Source organism: Danio rerio, chromosome 1, assembly GCF_049306965.1.
Source record: "Danio rerio strain Tuebingen ecotype United States chromosome 1, GRCz12tu, whole genome shotgun sequence".
Taxonomy (NCBI): domain Eukaryota; kingdom Metazoa; phylum Chordata; class Actinopteri; order Cypriniformes; family Danionidae; genus Danio; species Danio rerio.
In genome coordinates, this window is record NC_133176.1 from 54,337,626 (window position 1) to 54,358,038 (window position 20,413).

At 36.1% G+C, this 20,413-nt stretch overlaps 1 protein-coding gene across 3 annotated transcripts; it reads right to left on the reverse strand.

Annotated features, from left to right (window-relative positions):
* Positions 1 to 2,515: 2,515 nt before the first annotated feature.
* Positions 2,516 to 20,121, reverse strand: spast (spastin). Of its 3 annotated transcripts, NM_212915.2 has the most exons (17): positions 19,655 to 20,079; positions 17,436 to 17,519; positions 16,620 to 16,703; positions 14,929 to 15,009; positions 12,663 to 12,829; positions 12,440 to 12,579; positions 11,746 to 11,839; positions 10,751 to 10,825; positions 10,588 to 10,659; positions 8,013 to 8,088; positions 6,187 to 6,278; positions 6,015 to 6,094; positions 5,612 to 5,654; positions 5,371 to 5,450; positions 5,213 to 5,283; positions 5,081 to 5,121; positions 2,516 to 3,178 (listed from the first exon to the last, which is right to left on the reverse strand). In NM_212915.2, exons 1-17 carry the CDS (start codon positions 19,959 to 19,961, stop codon positions 3,053 to 3,055), a joined length of 1,713 nt encoding a protein of 570 aa, NP_998080.2. In that variant the 5' UTR covers positions 19,962 to 20,079; the 3' UTR covers positions 2,516 to 3,052. The 3 variants fall into 3 exon arrangements, with proteins under 3 accessions (NP_998080.2, XP_005155454.1, XP_073786308.1); XM_005155397.4 differs by lacking the exon at positions 14,929 to 15,009 and having other exon boundaries at positions 2,517 to 3,178; positions 19,655 to 20,121; XM_073930207.1 differs by lacking the exons at positions 14,929 to 15,009; positions 16,620 to 16,703; positions 17,436 to 17,519; positions 19,655 to 20,079 and adding an exon at positions 13,411 to 14,848 and having other exon boundaries at positions 2,517 to 3,178; positions 12,663 to 13,202.
* Between the last annotated feature and the right edge of the window lie 292 nt (positions 20,122 to 20,413).

Below are 20,413 nucleotides of genomic sequence, written 5' to 3' on the forward strand. Positions count from 1 at the left end.
GCATATGTTTTACACAGCGGATGCCTTTCCAGCTGGAACCCAGTACTGGGAAACATCCATACACACTCACAATCACACTCATACACTACGGACAATTTAGTTTAATTCACCTACACATATCTGTGGACTGTGGGGGAAACCAGAGCACCCGGAGGAAACCCACACCAACACGGGGAGAACATGCAAACCACACAGACATGCCAACTGACCCTGCTGTGACTCGAACCAGCGACCTTCTTACTCTGAGGTGACAGTGCTAACCACTGAGCCACTGTGTCACCAGCATATATGAATATATAAGGGTGAAATAATAAACACTTTATTTTTTCCCTTAAAGCATAACAATAATGAAAAACCAACGAACACATTTTCATTAAGTTTAACCAAAATTACGGAAATAACATACATACATGCTTAAGAATGTCTGTATCATTTATTATTAGTAAATAGTTTAATTTTACAGATTAGTAAGATTATTTATTACAAATTAGTAATATATTTTTAATTTTAATTCATAAAATTTTGAATATTTATGTGGACAAAGTCAATTTTCTCACAATTCTGAGTGTATATTTCACAATTGAGGAAAAAAAAAAAAGAATTGTGAGAGCATCAGGACTGAAACTGTAGCCTTATAGCTGGGTAAAGGATATTTTCCTTTTTCTAATGGCTCAGTATTATGAAGAATTGTGTAATTGTTTTTATTTTCCCTGATTAGGGAATTTAATTTGGGGGATTTGAAGTAAAAACAGCTGTTGTGAATTGGATCTCTTTGCAATAGAAACAAGTAAAAAAAATAAGGTTTTATCGAGATGTTTTGTTGGTCATTGGATGGATATCGGCCCAAGTTGAGTAGCTTTACTTGGGCAAAGCAAAAGACCTGTTTAAAACGATTTAAGGCCTACAAGACACTATGTCAGTGACTTTTTAAGGTCTAAAAATTAGGTTTTAAAAATTTAAGACATTTTAAAACCCAGCGGACACCTTCATATTATTCCAAATTCAATTAATGAATATTTTTAAATATTACTAATCTGAAATGTAACAAACAAACTTAACCAAAACAAGAACTTAACCAAAATTACTAAAGCAGATAAAAATTAAAAACTAGTAAAACAAGCTTATGAACAAGATAATTCTAGTTTTTGTTTTATATCATATCTCACAATTCTAACGTTTTCAGGTTATTGTGAAACACATTCAGAGTTGTGAGAAAGTATTCATTTCTTTCCAAGTTTGGGCCAAATATTTTCAAACATTCAGAAATATCTCTAATCTCCCCGTTCATGAAATGTAAGAAATAGGAGTAGTTTCAAATATTTCCAAAAGTTTGTGCAACAAAAGCTATAGAGACATATTTAGAAAATTTGTCGACAAAAATAGCACAACACAACAAATTCACATTTTCACCAAAATGACTAAACCTTATTAATAATATTAAGCATATCTGTATGTTTTTATCAAGGTTCAAGAGTTCACACTTAGCTGATGACCTATCAAAAGCTTGTTCGGCATGCTGTCCCGGGAGAGAGCCCCTAGCTCAAGGGATCCTCGAGGCTGGGGCTTCCTCCCGTTGGCAGAGCGAGACGAGAGCCTGAGCTCGGTGGATCTCAGAACTCCCCGGCTGCAGTAGCTAAGGGAACACGTGAGAAAAGGGGGTAGACAAGTGCTTGATTGTTATGCATGTTGAATGTCTTTGGATGGTGGGAGGAAACTGGAGAACCCAGGGAAAACCCACGCGGACACGGGGAGAATATACAAACTCCTCACAGAAACGCCTACCGACCTGGCGGGACCAGAACTGGCAGTGTTCTAACTGTGGGGCTCAAAGTGCTAACCACTGGGCCGCCGTGCCGCCCAATCAGTGGTAAAGGAGGAGAATAGGGGAGGAAGGGGGATTTCTTCCAAACGAAGATAAAATGAAATGAAAACTGTGGTTATTTATAGTAGCTTAGGGCTCATATGATTGGAAGATAGTGATTAGCAAATACGAGACCGGCGGTGATAAATCATAAGCACGTTATCCTCTCAAAATTAGTCGTTGTTTTTAGTTTAGTTTTTTTTATCTCTGCACAACAGTCAACTTTATCAAATGAAATGAGTGTAGTTAACTCAAAATGTACTGAAAGTTAATTCTACTCATTTGAAAAGAGTTTTAAACTCAGTGTTGAGTTCATAATAAGTTTATTGAATACGTCATTACTTCAACTTAAATGGAGTAAGTTCACAGTGCTCTTATAGATTAGTTTTTTTTTACTCAAATGGTTTGTGGCAATTGTTAATCTCAAATGGTTTGAGTTACCTTAACTTATTGGGTTTTACAGGGTGTATAATTGTCTTTAAATCTCACAATTCTCACATTTTCATTCAATTGTGAAACACTCAGAATTGAGAAAAGTAGAGTTTGGATCAAATATTCAACAAAATTGCTCAAAAATATTGCTATTCTCCCTGTTTAACATGAGAAATATGAGTTATTTCAACTATTTCCAAACGTTTTGGATTGAAAACACCACCACAGTAAACTCAAGCTTTATATAAATCTTTGATGCACTTTACAAACAAATCAAATCCCAACATTTCAAAATCTGACATCATTAAAAACCGCAGACTTGGAAAAAACATTTCTACATCAGGAAAGTTTCTTGAGGAAGACACTGAGATGACGCCCCCTGCTGAAACTTTAGGAGTGTTTATAATGTCATATCAGGCCAAATGTACATCCTTTATTCATCCTTAAATCTTCAAGCGTGTTGTAAGATTAACCCCAGCACACTGATTCCTGTGAAACACATAAAGAAGAGACACACAGCACAGAAACTCCCGATCACAAGTGCTTCTCATTATACTCAAATCAAGGTGCAGAATTAGACTCATCAAGAAACGTTCAAAAGTTTGCATAAAAAATCCTCTGAATGTCATCTGCGGTCAGAAACACTCAGTCAGAATCTCAGAGAAAATGAATGTTCCGGGTCAAAAGTGAAGCCATGAAAAAGACAGAAAGATTCACTTCGTGAAGGTTCTTCCGCATCTGTGGTTGAAGCGCGTGTTGTCATACGCCAGTCGTGTCTCCGTACTCGCGGTTCCAGCGCACGTACTGATCCAAGGTCTGCGGACTGACGCTCCGCTTGATCCGCTTCAGAGACTCCAGGAAATCAGAGATGCGAATGTCACGCATCTGCACACACACACACACACACACACACACACACACACACACACACACACACACACACACACACACACACACAGATGTGATGAAAAACTGCACATGCTAGAGCAGTGTTTCCCAAGCCTGTTCCAGGAGGCACACCAACAGTATATTTTGGACGTCTCCCTTATCTGAGCCATTACCTTCAGCTTTTGGAGTCTCTTCTAATGCTCTGATGAGTTGATTCAGGTGTATTTGATTAGGGTTGAAAATGTGTGCTGTTGGTGTGCCTTCAGAAACAGGGTTGGGAAACACATTTACTATGTTCATTTTGCTAGCGCACATTGTTACTGTTTTGGTGAATAAGTTAATCCACTGATAATAAATGTTTGTTTTGGTAATCTTCAATCAAAGTCTGAGCATTCGCTTCTGCGTTTGGACAGCTGAGTCTTCTGTGATTCAGTTTGACACTGCAGACACAATATTCTTAGCCACGCCCCTCTTACTGTTAAGCTGCACACACAATAGAGTTTGATAATACGAAATTCTGTCGTGCGATTAAAGTGATGCGATTTCGGAGGTCAGAGTTCACCATGCTTGAACTTTGCACCGCAGCTACCTGCGAAACTTAACGCATGACCCTGCGTTTCCAGTCTGACGCATTTGCATGCGTATGAATGGAAGTCTATGGGAGGAAAAGCCCAGTGTGACCGCAGCTTCAGTTTGCTACGAGGGAATGATGTGAAAAAGAAAGCCCCACCCCCTGCTCAATATTCCGTTTCTATTGGAAGTACGTCAACACACTGAAATAAAAGTCTTAGCAACTTCCGGTTCACGCAGACTTTAAATTTATTGTTAGCCTACATGTTTTCAGAAACTGCATGTAAAATAGAAATACAAGTATCAGCAGCTTCGTTTCCATCCACCTATGTTTATGAAAAAAAACCTGGATGGAAACGCCAAGAGGCACATAAATTTAGAAATTCAGCTGAGAAGAAAAAACTTTTTATCCAATCAGAAAAAATGCACATCAACTGCGATGGAAACACATTTATTGAAGAAATTCCAGCATACACATCAAACGTCATGTGATTTTGCTTTAACAGATTTGCGATTACAAAAATGGCGGAAAGTGACATGTAGATGATGAGGTCCGATCATTTTTTTTATTTTATATACAAGAAAGAAGTGACGCCTATCCTTAATGAAAACATAAGCAGAACAAGCAAATCTTCCAAGAAAAGCGAGTGGAGATGATTCTTTTTTTTATTACTTTATTTTAATACATATATACTCTGAAGCAAATCGGAGAAGATCCGGCTATCCAAATGCAGAACCAAATGTACAAACTTTGATTGTAGATTACCAAAACAAATCTTATTTTTTATTAGTGGATTTTCTTGCACGGATTAATTGTTTACCTAAAGAATTTTCTAAAACTAGACAGGTTTTGTATGTACTGGGAACATCTACATTTTATTTTGAAACTATTTTACTAGTTTTTATTGTATATGATACTATTTTATCATGTTTTTAAAATCTGAAAGAATCACCCAGCTGTTAAGGAATCTGTATCTGTAATCTCTTTGTATCTGCTTGATGTTGTTTTGTCTTGAATGTAGTTTTTTTTGTAGCCCTTTTAATTGTCATTTTTTTAACCCATCCTCACTGTTATGACACGACATGCATGGCTATGCATTTATTGCATTTGACCCTAATTATTTTGTTTAGCTGCCTTGGGATGTTCAGGTCTTGGGTTTAAAAGCAAAAACAGAAAGAAGGAAAGTGTAATGTTTACTGTGGTTTTGTGTGAAAAAAAGATTTCCATCAACAAAAAAGTTTTTTAACAATGTACGCTAGCAAAATAAAGATTGTGGATTTCACGCCGACTTCAACATAAATGAATAGAGAGAAGAGCAAACGCTGTACCTCATGGGCTGACATGTTCCTCACCTGCTCCGGCTTCAGCTCTGTGATGAGGAACAATTATCAGGCAAAACGTTCAACACCAAAACCAAAAACTAATCCGTTAATAAACACTCAACGTCTGATTTAACACACCTCGTATCGGGCCGAGAGCAGCGTCTTTAGCCAGAGAGGTGAGATCGCTGCCAGAGTAACCGTCGGTCAGCCTTAAACAAATAAATAAATAAAACACACACAATCACATGTAAAAGCCCAGTGAATACACACACTGGACACAGCAGAATGGGTTTTACCTGGCCAGCTGACTGAGCTCTTTCTGAGACAGAGGATTTCTGTGTTTACTGAGGAGATTCTTCAGCAGCTTCAGTCGAGTCTGACAAACACACACACAGAGTTTATAATAATATTAAGTCATTCCTTTCAAAAATGACACTACCTTTTAAACTAGTGTATATAGGATTTGATTAGTTTTTTTTTTAAATCACTGAATAATATGCAGCGGAAAATGAAGCAATAACTTTTTCCCAAGCATACCTCCTCTGTAGGTAAAGCCACATAAATGCGTTTAGCAAATCTCCTGTCGAAAAAAAAAAAAACCCGAACAGGACCATTAGTGAATGAAGAATTATTAAGTCTTTATGAACAATAATTATTATTATATTATTATAATGAGAATAATAATTAATGTAAAAAGAAAAATGAAACTTTTTTTCACTCAGACATATTCATGTCATCAGCTTTCTATTCTTTAAACTCTTCTTTTTTTAATTTAACAGTCAATATCAGTCAAAACTGATGGTTGCCAGGTCCCCAAAAATGTATAAGCTGTTACAAGCCTCGAGTCATTTTTTGTCAAATTCTGACATTTATATTTATTGCTGACTGAAAGCATTTAAAGCAGGCAGTGAAAAAGCGTTGTGCTTGTGGGAAACTTTACCTGAGAACAGCCTCGTCCAGCTCCTGAGGCCTGTTAGTGGCTCCCATCACTAACACACGCTCATCTCCACCTGACTGCACCTACGACACACAAGCGACACACAAGCGCGCACACATCAGGCACGTGATGGAGAAGCAGAAATGATGTTTGATATAAACACACACAGACTCACTCCATCAAACTCGATGAGAAACTCTGTTTTGAGTCGTCTGCTGGCATCGTGTTCGCCTTCCCTCCTCTCACACAGCAGACTGTCGATCTCATCTGCAATCAAATTGCCATCAATAGAGACACTTATATAACAAATTTCAGACATTTCCTAAATGTTGATTTAAAAAAATTAACAACTGCAAAATGACTTTACAGGGCTAGTTCACACAAAAATGAAAAAAATGAAAATTGTAATATTCTTATTTGAATTATTTCATTCATTTATTTTCCTTCAGCTTAGTCCTTCATTTGTAAGGGGTTGCCACAGCGAAATGAACCGCCAAATATTCCAGCATATGTCGGCGTAATAGCCTAGTGGTTAGCGCGCTGACATATGGTGCAATAGCACGTCAGGGCGTCGCGAGTTCGAATCCCAGCTCGAGGACATTTCCCTACCCCCCTCTCTCTCTCCCCCACGTCGCTTCCTGTCTCAATACTGTCCTATATAATAAAGGCAAAAAGGCCAAAAATAAATCTTTGAAAAAAAATAAATAAATAAATATTCCAGCATATGTTTTTACACAGCGGATGCCCATCAAGCTGCAACCCAGTACTGGGAAACTTTAATTATTTCATATAAATAAATCATCATTTACTCATCCTCCTTTTTTTCAAACCTGTTTAGGATTCTTTTAGGGATGTACATTTTTTTTACTTGTATATTTATATATAATAATTTTTTCAGGGTTTTCATCTATATTGGATAGGAGAATAGAGAGTATTGACAGGAAAGCATGGGGAGCAGAGACAGGGGAAGGATCGGCATAGGACCGTGAGGTGGGAATCGAACTCGGGTAGCCATGAGTGCATGTGTCGACACACTAACCACAACACCACTGATGCAGACGATGTGGAATTTTTGACCAATACTGATAACCAATAAATCTTTAGATTTAGAGACAGCTAGCTAACATATTATCCGATTAAATAAATATACAATTTTTGGTCAGTCGTTGGGCTTCGTTGGGACATCAGGAAGCGTCGGTTCCAGCTAATTGGTTTGGTTTGTTCCACTTGTGGGGATAACGTCTGAGCTTGTTAGGCCAACTCAGCGTCAAGAATCAGCAACGGGCCATCAGCTAAAGAGAGCGCTCTGATTGGTTATTCAGCCATGAATCAGAATGTGAGTGTGATTTAGTGAAGTGGCAAGTAAACAATTCAAGTCAATTCAAGGCTGTAATTTCGCTATATTTCTCAAATATTTGCAAACTATGTGGATTATTAGATTATTATATTTGCATGAGCGAATCCCTATGTGGTGAGTGACAAATACTGTGATTTTGTTCATGCTTTGCACGCACACGTTGGAAGTTTTGGTTTCCCATTGTAAAGGAGAAAGTGAATACTGCCCCCCAGTGGTGCACAGTGGTCAACCCACACAGGTGCAGAAGGCACACTGTCATTTCAGTCGGCCGTCATTTGTTTGGTGTGCTCAGGGGCAGCTTTTTGGTCCAGACTTAAGACTTAAGGCGACAACACAGTTAGGTTTCGTCTGCTCTAGTGGTTTGGTTATCAGCTTGGTGTGTACCGGCCCTTAGAGAACCCGTTTGTACTATAAATGCATAGCAATATGTCACAGGATGTGACATGCAAAAAAAAATAAAATAAATAAAGACAAAATTGTTTTGTGAAATACTCTTTTATAATGTTGCCCAACACCTAATGTGAGTGTAAAAATGCTTTTGCAATAAACAGGCATTTTTTGGGAAATGGACATATTATATGTGTATTTTCAATTCACAGATCATACGAGACGTGAAGCTAAAAGGATTGAATCTCAGTTCTTACCGATGAAGATAATCGACGGCTGCAGCTCTCGAGCGACCGCAAACAGAGCTCGAACCAGCTTCTCTCCCTCTCCCACCTGAACACACACACACATACACACAGAAAGCAGCATATAAATCCACAGCAAGAGTAATATAATAAACAACATTCTGACACAAATAAAAAGATGGATGTATTAACAACAGTAACATTCAGCAAACGCCAAATCACATGGACCAGCAGAAGAAGCCTATAAAACAGCAACTAATGATACTGTATAAATATTTATATATACACATGTATATATAGAACTCATTTAGCATAATAAAAGCAACAATACAGAAGTTGCAGCATTCAGTATTTGAACAAAACCATTCGGCTGCTGAACAACATGCTTGTTCTGATATAGTGGAAAAATTATTGCATGCTAAAAAAATGATAGATTAGAAGGAAAGAGATACAGTCGTCTTCAGATAACCTTCTGTTGGTTTGGTTGACTATCATGGTGAGGACACACCATCTCTCTCTGATGCTTTTCAGAGTGAGAACGAACACACAACAGCATTAGTTATCTTGCTAACCATTTAATCAATTAAGATTAGCATAAGCGAGAGATTAGCATGCTATGATAAAAAAATGTACAGGTCAACCGGCTTGGCCGATGCTGGAAAAAATATTTTCAGTTACTTTGGTGAACATCAAAATCTTTTCTATACACCAAAAATCATCTGAATTAATCTAAAAATCCTCTTTTTAAAGCTTTGAAGTGTCCGAAAGGACATGTGCTAGGGACACCTGCTGGTCAAAACTGTGTAAATGCAGATAAAAAAAAACTCAAATGGACTACAAACATATTTTTCAAACATGTTGCAAACTTTAAATTAAAAGTATAACCTCATATTGTAATATCATCTAATATTAGGTGTCTGAAATGTTTTTTTTAAACATTTTTAAGGATTATACAGTGCATCCGGAAAGTATTGACAGAACTTCACTTTTTTCACATTTTTTTTTGCTACAGCCTTTTTCCAAAATGAATTACATTAATTAATTTTCTTAGAACTGTACACACAATAGCCCATAATGACAACGTGAAAGAAGATTTTTTTAAATTGCTGCAAATTTATTACAAATAAAAAACCTGAAAAATCACATGTACATCAGTATTCAAAGCCTTTGCTTAATACTTTGTTGATGCACCTTTGGCAGCATTTACAGCCTCAAGTCTTTTTGAATATGACGCCACAAGCTTGGCACACCTGTCTTTGGGAATTTTTGTCCATTCCTCTTTGCAGTACCTCTCAAGCTCTTTCAAGTTGGATGGGAAGCGACAGTGTACAGCCATTTTCAGATCTCTCCAGAGATGTTCAATAGGATTTAGTTCTGGGCTCTTGCTGGGCCACTCAAGGACATTCACAGAGTTGTTGTGAAGCCACTCCATTGATATTTTGGTGGTGTGCTTTGGGTCATTGTCCTGCTGGAAGATGAGCGCTCTGTCTGAGGTCAAGAGCACTCTGAAGCAGGTTTTCATTTAGGATGTCTCTGTACATTGCTGCATTCATCTTTCCCTCCTGACTAGTCTTCCAGTTCCTGCTGCTGAAAAACATCCTCACAGCATGATGCTGCCACCACCATGTCCATGTTATGTCTGGCCACTCCACCATACAGGCCTGATTGGTGGATTGCTACACAGATGGTTGTCCGTCTGTAAGGTTCTCCTCACTCCACAGAAGAACACTGGAGCTCAGACAGAGTGACCATCGGGTTATTGATCACCTCCCTGACTAAGGCCCTTCTCCCCTGATCACTCACTTTAGATGGCCGGCCAGCTGTAGGAAGAGTCCTGGTGGTTCCAAACATCTTCCACTTACGAATGATGGAGGCCACAGTGCTCATTGAAACGTTCAGATTAGCATGTTTCTGTAACCTTCACCAGCCTTGTACCTTAAGTCCATCCTGTCTCGGAGATCTACAGACAATTCCTTTGTCTTCAAGCTTGGTTTGTGATTTGACATGCACTGTCAACCCTGGGACCTTATATAGACAGGTGTATACCTTTTCAAATCATGTCCAATCAACAGAATTTACCACAGGTGAACTCCAGTTAAGCTGCTGAAACATCTGAAGAATGATCAGTGGAAACAAAATGTACCTGAGCTCAATTTAGAGCTTCACAGCAAAGGCTGTCAATACTTATGTAAATGCCATGTGATTTTTCAGGTTTTTTATTTTAATAAACAGGTAAAAACTGAAACCTGTACGCCGATCTGATCGAAGCCATGTGATCCTTATGAATAATAATATGGTATTATTCAGATCACTCCCAAGCAAAGCACCATTACATTTTTGAAACCTTTTAAAACAGAAGTTACAAATCAAAGCCCTGTTTTCTGAAATCACATGACCATGCCGATTTGATACGCACCATGAGACCAATTTGATTTGAAACAGTTCGAAAAGATTCATAAAGCTTTGAAAGCTACATGAAGCAGTGTTTCGAAATCAGCCATCACCAAATATGCCAATCTTCTCTAGAGAAATAAATCACATTAGTCAACTGTATGTGGTCTCTATGCAACATCTGATGAATACTCACATATTTGGAGGTGAGAGTGGCAGCGCTGATGTTGAAGAAAGTAGCATTCGATTCCATTGCGACGGCTTTCGCCTATAAGGAAATTGAGAAGTTCAATTATTGTTCTGAGCTATGGCATACAAATATACACAAATGTACAAACTATATATTATTGGAGTTTTACCAGCATGGTTTTCCCATTACCAGGAGGGCCGAAGAGCAGGAGTCCTCTAGCTGGAGCCCGGAGACCAGTAAACAACTGAGGAGATCCACATAAAAGTCAATAAAAACCTTTTCACTCAATGTTCCTCGCTGATGGAACAATCTTCCCATTCCCATAGGGACTCCTGATTCATTAGTATCATTCAAACAACAACTAAAAACCCCACCACACCACATGACATCCTCAAAACATTATGCAATTCTGAGCGTGCCTCACACAGGTGAGGGGCTTGACAAACCACCTGTAGAAAACACACCCTTTCATCTCTCTGACACTTTAACAAACAATTGCACCAGTTTTGCACAAGACACTTTCTTATGACCACACATCTTAAAAAACAAAACAAAAAAACACTACATTTATGAAGTGAGCTTTGCACTGGTGAGTGGGCTTGACAAACCACCTGTAAAAACACACTTTGCTCTCTCTTTAAAACAAAAAACACTCCCCCTTTCTAACTCTAGCACTTAATTCTCTGAGAACTAACAATTATTTGTATAACTAGCACTTGTTGATTTGTATTGCCTCGACCTGTTGAATCACTGAATGCCTCCTCAATTGCAAGTCGCTTTAGACAAAAGTGTCTGCTAAATGACTAAATGGCTAAATGACGTAAAATTATAAATGCAACAATGCCAGTAATCCCAGTTTTGTAGAACATGCTTAATTGGTTCAACACTGTGGATAATCCCTCATATTGGGTTTAAAGTGGTCATTTTGTAAATTTTATCCATCACAAATGAATATATCTGAATACAGAATGAGCATAATCCAACAGTTGCCTGTCCTACAGATGCTCAAAGAGTTTGGAGCAACTTGAGGGTGTGTAAATGAAGACAGATTTTTCATTTTGGATGAATTATCCCTGTAAATCAGATTTGTTGGAAAGGGGCTCAGATCTTTAATAACTCCAGCAGCTCGAGGCTGTACAGATGTTGAGAGATGTGAAAACAGACCTCTGGACGTAGGGCAGGCAGGATGACGATTTCCTGCAGCGCCTGCTTGGCCAAATCCTGTCCTGCTATATCATCAAACCTCACCACAGACCCGCTGAAACACACACACACACACACACAACAACACAAAACATCAGCTTCAACGTGAAAACTCTTAATTTTTTTCCACCACATAATTTTGTGATATTTGTCACATGATCCAACAGAAACTAACATTATTATCACGGTTTGTCAAAGAGTATTTATTTGCTTGTTATTTTTAGGGGAAAAACTACTATTAGAAAATTTGGGGTAAAAAATATTAGTAAAAATATTAAGCAGTTAACTTAATACATAAAATAAATGTTTGGAATATGCACCCAAACATTGCTAATTAAAATAATTTTATATTTAAATACATTATTCTAGAAGAAAGCAGTTTAAAATCAATATTATAAAGGATTATTTTAATTTTGCACGGAAAAAGAAATATACAATACATAAACATGACTTTATGTAGAAGAAACGACTAATATTTTTTTATTTTAATATACTTAACATTTAAAGTAATCAACTATAGCACTAAAACAATAATGCATTGTAATAAACTGCAATATGCACCTAAACCTAAATATTGATTATACAAATCAATACTTGAATCTGTATTAAAACATAGCAAGATTCAACACTTAAATATTAATGTTTCTAACTCTACCTGTCCACGATCTCGTTGAGGATGAGGCTTGCCAGTTTGCTGTCCACATTTTTGAAGTTCTTCATGTCTCTTTTCCTTTGAGGTGACGCAGTGGCAGTGGTACTGGCTTTAACATTATTTTTGCCTTTGACTGTGGGCCCCTAAAAAAACAAAACACAATAACACAGTTCACACTGAGCTCCCTGTATAGACAGAATGTGAAGTCGGACCCTGTGAGACAAACCTTCTGATTGTTTTGAGGGCCGGTCCTGCTGCTCTGAGCTGCTGAGGGAGTGCAGTTCAGACCTGATGCATTCGGGGTAGATTTGGGAGGATTTTTGGGCCGCAGAGAAGTTTGATTTGTGATTGTGAGAGTGTCCTTCTTCTTGGAGACTGCTCCACTGGCTGGAGCTACAAAAAAACACATTAAACATTCAAAGACATGTTCATAGACGATATAATTTTTTTTGGTAATCTGCATTGGTTACTTAAAAAAACAAAAACAATGAACTTTTATAGAAGTGCTACTTCTATAAAATAGAAGTGCTGATATTAAATATATTTATGGTTATCTGTAACAGTCAATAAAAAAATATGATGTAAATTCATAGAAATGTCACTAGAATAGGGGTTGACTGATTATCGGTGCCGATATTGAACATATTTATGGTTATATCTATCTGTCAATTTAAAAACATAATGTCCTTTCATAGGAATGTCATTATAGAATAGGGGTTGACTGATTATCGGTGCCGATTTTAAACATATTTATGGTTATATCTATCTGTCAATTTAAAAACATAATGTACTTTCCTAGGAATGTCATTATAGAATAGGGGTTGACTGATTATCGGTGCCGATTTTAAACATATTTATGGTTATATCTATCTGTCAATTTAAAAACATAATGTACTTTCCTAGGAATGTCATTATAGAATAGGAATTGACTGATTATCGGTGCCGATATTAAACATATTTATGGTTATATCTACTTGTCAATTTAAAAACATAATGTACTTTCATAGGAATGTCATAATAGAATAGGGGTTGGCTGATTATTGGTGCCGATTTTAAACATATTTATGTTTATCTGTATCATCAATTTAAAAATCAGATGTACACTCATAAAAATGTTACCCTAGAATAGCTGTGTTGAGCAATTATCAGTGCTGATATAGTTATCTGTATTGGTCAATGAAAAAACCATGATGTAAGTTCATAGAATTGTCACTCTAGGATAGAGGTTCACTGATTATCGGTGCCGATATTCAACATTTTTATGGTAATCTGTATTGGTCAATTTAAAAACCTGATGTACATAGAAATGTTACTCTAGAAAAGGGGTTGACCAATATTAAATGTACTTATGGTTATCTATATCGGTCAATAAAAAACATGTAGAATTATAGAAATGTCACTCTAGAATAGCTGACTGATTATCGGTGCCGATATAAAACAATAATGGTTATCCATATCGGTCGATTTAAAAACATGATGTAAATTCATAAAAATATCACCCTAGAATAGGGGTTTACTGATTATTGGTGCCGATATTAAACATGTTTTAGGTTGTCTTTATCTGTCAATTTAAAAACATGATGTACATTAATAAAAAGATCACTATAGAATGGGTGATTATCGGTGACTATCGGTGCCGATATTAAACATATTTATAGTTATCTGTATCAGCCAACAAAAAAAAACAATGTACATTTATAGAATTGTCACTGTAGAACAGCAGTTGACTGATTATCGGTGCCAATATTAAAACATATTTTAGCTTATCTGTATTGGTCAATTTAAAAGCCTGATGTACATTATTAGAAATGCAACTTTAGAATAGGGGTTGATAAATTACCAGTGTCAATTTTAAACATATGTATGGTTATCCGTATCGGTCAATTTAAAAACTGATTTAAAGATAATATAATTGAATTTTGTAGTAAACCAGCAGTAAATGCTGCTCCATCTGAAAGCACTAAAAGTTAAAGTTGCTAATAATCTGCATTACATTTGAAAAAGCAACACATTTTTGAAACACAAGAAGCATTTATTAACCTTGTGTAGAACAAATAATATTTAATATTGTGTTTTTCATCCAAACTCACTGCACAACATCAGTCAATTTTTTAAATAAAATTCTTCAGTGACATAATGTCTTCTCACACGTTTACGAAGCAATAAAATGCCTTACTTTATGGTATTCAGTGCAGAATAAAAAGCTACGTCGTTTAGCTTTGCATATACTTGACCATAATACAATTATAATGGTTTAAAGATATGTTTCAAAGCATTTTAAAAAGCCTCTTGTCAAAGCCCTTATTCTTTATTTTCATACCAAACTTAAATATCAGTTCAAAGTATCGATAATCATTTTACTTGAACTTTAATAATCAGAATCAACCCTAAAAACACATATCAGCCAACCTCTACTCTAGTCTCTCTGCTGAGCCATTAAGACAGCACACATATCTCCCAGAATCCCCTGTTCAGTCCAAATACACACCCACCTGGACGCAGATTACCATTGGAGAAAGAGTAGAAAGAATCATCAGAGCTGCTCTCTGCTGGAGACTGTGAAAGCAGATTGCCTTTGTGTTGGAAGAACAGAAAACAGAAAGAAGAGAGAGAAATATCTCAGGAGAGATCAAAGCTCAACAGAAAATCAGATAAGAAATGATAAAATAGCAAGGAATATGTCCAGGTTACACTTAAAAACATTATAGATATTTACACTACCTGACAAAAGTTGCCTATCCAAGTTTTAGGAACAACAAATACTAACTTCTAATCCTCTAGATTAGGCTTATTTTACCAAAATATTATCAATAATATTATTTAATTAGGACAGAAAGGTCTGACTTTGCTTACAAAAATGTCTTGTCACTTAACAGAAATAATGTACAGTATAAAATATAAATAAATCATGTTGCAGTGGAAAAAAATGAATATTGTGTACAACTCCCATGAGCTTGGAGGACTGCATCCATACATCTCTGCCATGACTCAAATCACTTATTAATAAAGTCATTTGGAATGGCAAAGAAAGCGCTCTTCCAGGACTCCCAGAGTTCATCAAGATTCTTTGGACTCATCTTTAATGCTTCCTCCTTTATTTTACCCCAGACATGCCCAACAATGTTCATGCATGGTGACTGGGCAGGCCAATCCCGGAGCACCTTGACCTTCTTTGCTTTGAGGAGCTTTGATGAGGAGGCTGAAGTATGAGAAGGAGCCCTATCCTGCTGAAGAATTTGCCCTCTCCTGTGGCTTGTAGCACAAATGTATTGATCCCTCAGGCTGTTGATGTTGCCATCCACTCTGCAGATCTCTCGAACGCCCCCATACTGAATGTAACCCCAAACCATGATTTTTCCTTTACCAAACTTGACTGATTTCTATGAGAATCTTGGGTTCATGAGGGTTCCAATAGGTTTTCTGCAGTATTTGTGATGATTGGAATGCAGTTCAACAGATAATTCATAAAAAAAAAAAATCGACCTTCTGCCACTTATTATTATATAATATTTATTTTAATAATTATTATTATTATCATATAAATATTTTAAGCATAACAGAAAAGGTAAATATCACTTTGTAGGGCTTTTTATTGAACAAATGCCACAGAATAAATATGGAAATGGAAATTAACCGCTTAATTTGATTTCAATTAAAACAGAGGCGTTGTTTGCTGTGTTTTGAGTAACCTGGACATTTTCTTGACTGGCTCCTTGGCAGATTTAAGCAAGTCCCAAAACAGTAACCCAATGAAAGTGTTATACATTGAAAGAGGAATAAGAATAGAGTCAGTAAACAATGATTAATTCAATAAAGGTGAAGCATGTTTAAAATGCTCTGTCCTATCTTACTTTTATTAACAGAGTATAAAACAGCCATAATGTGAACGTCACACATTAAACACCACTTCACCTTTGATCACCTTTTATGCTCAATCACGAGCATAAATGAGAGATGAATGATTATAGCAAGACTCGTTATAGAACGACAGAATAGTTTTAATTCCCCCACCGAATCAACCCAATCTATCTAAAATGGTGATTTCTTTATAAATAGAGCCATTTATATCCTTTGATGAAAATTTACACAAAAATTGCAAAGTGTGTTGCATTAAAAATAAAATATGGTAATGTCTGTTTTTTTCCAATATCATGCAGGCCTAATCCTCACAGTCTCTGCTTACCCAGAAGCTTCAGCCGGTCTTCGGCCATGGACAGGTTGGTGATCATTTTGTCCTGGAGTTTTCTGGCTCTGTCTGCCTTCTCGCCTAAAACAGACAGATTAACAACTTCTGTCAGCTCCTACGAAAGTGCAAAACTCCTAAACAGAAACATGGAAGGCAATACACACCACTGAATAAAAAATGTTATGGTAAAGAGGACTTTTTGTCCCACAATTCTGATCTTTTTCTTGGTATTTTAAGCGTACACCTCAACTTTCTGACTTTTTTCTAGCAATTTTTAGCTTATATCTCACATTTCTGACATTATTTTTGATATTTTTCATTTCAGGGTTTCTACAGGTTTCATCAAGTGAAAATTAAGACTTTTTATGACCATTATGAATTAAATTTGAGATTTAAACAGTTAAATGCTAATGAATTGTTATTCTGATGGCCTGGTTGGGCCAATCAGAAATGTCTATAACTTGGCATATAAAAAAATAATGAATCTTAGCCACATTTTAAATAATGAGTCAAAACAAGCCTTTTTTCAACAGATTTCTTTAAAAGAAGAAGCTTTAAAAATTATAATAAACTAAATATAAATAAACTTACATAAATATTTAAAACGATTTAAGACCTGCAAGACATTTTATCAGAAAATTTGAGAACTTTTGAGGCCTAAAATTTTATATTTAAAATTTAAGACATATTAGGAGCTCACAGACACGCTGTCCTTTACATCTGACAATTCTGACTTTCTTCTTGCAGTTTTGTAATAAGCCGTGTAATAATGTTTACACACTAACAGAAATCAATATGACTGAATAATCTCACCAGCTCCAGTGACCTGAATCTGGATGCCCTTCTCCAGTTCAGCGATGCCTTTTCTGTACCACTGCACCGCCTTCTGCTTATCACCTACAACAAAACACAGATAACACACAGTAAAGCACAGTAAATATTAAGACCGCCACCACAAAAACTATCACAACAAGGTCACACAGACCACTTGCAAACTTTCAGAAACGTTTCACATCACAGGTTTTATTCTGTAATATTATATTGTCAGCGCTGAAAGTTGGAAAGATTTACTTAAATTAATCAGTACGTGCTAAAAGTCATGCATGGCTCAGCCATGTGGCCCTGGGCATGATGGAGCACTGCTGATGATGATGAAGCTATTGAACTGAGCTCTTTGTTTTTACTGATGCTGCTGCTGGCATCTCTCCAAACTACACAGACAAAAACAACACGACCACATGATATGAGCAGTGGAGCAAATCCAGCTCACAATTTAATTAAACACTTTTTAAATATATAATTACATACTTTTTCAGTCATGTAGTTTAAAGTCTAAATGTTTGCACCTTAAAACATTGTTTTTTTCTTTTTCTTTTTGCCTGAATTAGATTTGATCATACCCTAAAAATACCTTATAGTTTATTTTAGTATGATCAGTTATTTATTAAAAAAATAAATAAAAATCCCAATGTTATGTTGTCATTGTAAAATTTAACAACATTGCACATTTTTCCAGTACCTACTGGACACCAATATCAGGTATAGCTCCCGGAGCTGGAGACAAACATTATTCATGATCATGTTAAGCTTTGGAAATGAAAGTAAAACCAGCAGCAAAAACAGCCCGTGGCACACTTTACCATGCTTAAATGCTGGAGTCAAATACTTCCTGTTGCTTCAACCTATACAGAACAAAATGAAGCCTTCTTATCACGGACATACAATTAATGACTAAACAATACAAACTATATTACTATTTATATAGCATGGAGAAATAATATCCTACTTGAATGAATGTAAAATCAGGTCTACAGATGATTATATAAAGATGAACTGTTAATAATGTCCTTTATTGCAATATTTGCAAGTGAGAAACAGTAATATAACTTAAAACACTTTGCATAGATTATACAATTAATATAATAATATATTATTTAAATATATTATGTTATTTGCATAACAATAAAACATATGATTGGCGGTTCATTCTGCTGTGGTGACCTCTGAAATGGAGACTAAGCCGAAGGAATATTAATGATTGAATAAAAATAGGATTAAATAGGTGATTCCCCCTAAAACAAAAAATCTGTCACCGTTTCCTCATCCTACACCTCTCTGGATTCATTTCTTCTGTCAAACACAAATAAAGAAATACTGAAGAATGTTTGGAAAAAGCAGCCATTACCCTCCATAGTATTTTTCATTTCCCCTACGGATATCAATGGCTGCTTTTCCAAACATTGCGGTTCGACAGAAGAAAGAAACACACAAACGTTTAGAACCGATTTTAGTGTGAGTAAAGGCTGAGGAAATGTTCATTTTTGGTGGAACTACCCCATTTAACAACGATAATATTATAATAAAACATTATATATATCAAAATGTACACGTACAAATGTGTTCATAATCTCTATTTATCTTTTTTTTTTTTTTTTACAAAAAACACTCAAACACCTGCCAAATAAGTGTTAAGTAACATATTTTGAGGTAAAGTTCTTTAGTATTAAGTATAAAGTATATATAAAGTTTTATATTCACATATACTGACCTTCTCCTTAATAATATAATTTCAGAAAAGTATTGTTTGCAAATTCTAAATAAGGAAATCATATCAGCAGCCAATAAGTATCAAAGGATGAGGTAAAGTTGTTTCTATTATCACACGTTCAGACTTTTTCCTTAATAATATAATTTTAAAAAAGTATTATTTGCAAATCCTAAATAGGGAAACTATATTAGCAACAACGACTATCTAATTACAACATTGTTCAGAGTCAATTAAATAGTGCTAATGTTGCTCTGAAGCCATACTTTCAAGTAATTTCAGACCAAATATTCAAAGTAGCATGGTAAACAATATATATATATATATATATATATATATATATATATATATATATATATATATATATATATTTTTTTTTTTTTTTTATCAGATTAATCGATTAATCAAAAAATAATCGACATATTAATTGATTATTAAAATAACCGTTAGTTGCAGCCCTAACCTCAACAGATATAATGTCAGGTACCTTTCTCGTCCTCGTCGATCTGCAGAGCCACAGAAATGAACTCGAAGGCTTGTTTGTGGTAGTTTCGGATCCGCTCTCCGGTCTCTTCACTGCCGTCGGGGCCGCACTCTTTGGCCCGGGCCGCCATGGCTCGTCGAATCGGCTGAAACAGCCACCGAAGAAGCAGCAGCAGCACCCGCAGCAACCACTCCGGGACCCTGGACAGGGAGCGGGTGTAAAAGAGCAACCGGTTCCCCCGCGCGCTCCCGTCAGACACCGGACCGCAAGCGCGTCCTCCTCTGAGTCTCGCTTTGTGCCCAGAATTCATTCACCCTTCTCGGGCTCTCCATACCATAACGGGCCGGGAGTTTGGGGAAAGGAGAGTTTATTCCAGGGCGATGTCCGGCTCTCTGGTTTGTTTTCGCCTATATCGATCGCGGAAGTCTGCTGTTTGTGTGTTTGGAGCAAACCAGTCTCGCGCTGATGACGTCAAAGAAGTCGCAAGCGCGTATTTATTTATTTATTTATTTATTTATATATGTATTGTTTTATTTATGCAGGAATTTGTGTATTTATATTCATTAATTTTTTTTATTTGCGTATTTATTTATTTATTGTTTTATTTATGCAGGAATTTGTGTATTTATTTATTTATTTGTGTATTTATTTATTTAGTGTTTTATTTATGCAAGGATTTGTGTATTCATTTATTTGCATATTTATTTATGGATTTATTAATGCAAGAATTTGTGTACTAATTTATTTATTTATTTGCATATT

Excerpts from the sequence above, each read along its gene's own strand:
- spast (NM_212915.2), bottom strand. The coding sequence starts at position 19,961 with ATGAATTCTGGGCACAAAGCGAGACTCAGAGGAGGACGCGCTTGCGGT. Across the intron at positions 12,580-12,662 it reads GCCCTCAAAACAATCAGAAG|GGGCCCACAGTCAAAGGCAA; the intron begins GTTTGTCTCACA and ends TTGTTTTTTTAG. Across the intron at positions 5,655-6,014 it reads CTGGACGAGGCTGTTCTCAG|GAGATTTGCTAAACGCATTT; the intron begins GTAAAGTTTCCC and ends TTTTTTCGACAG.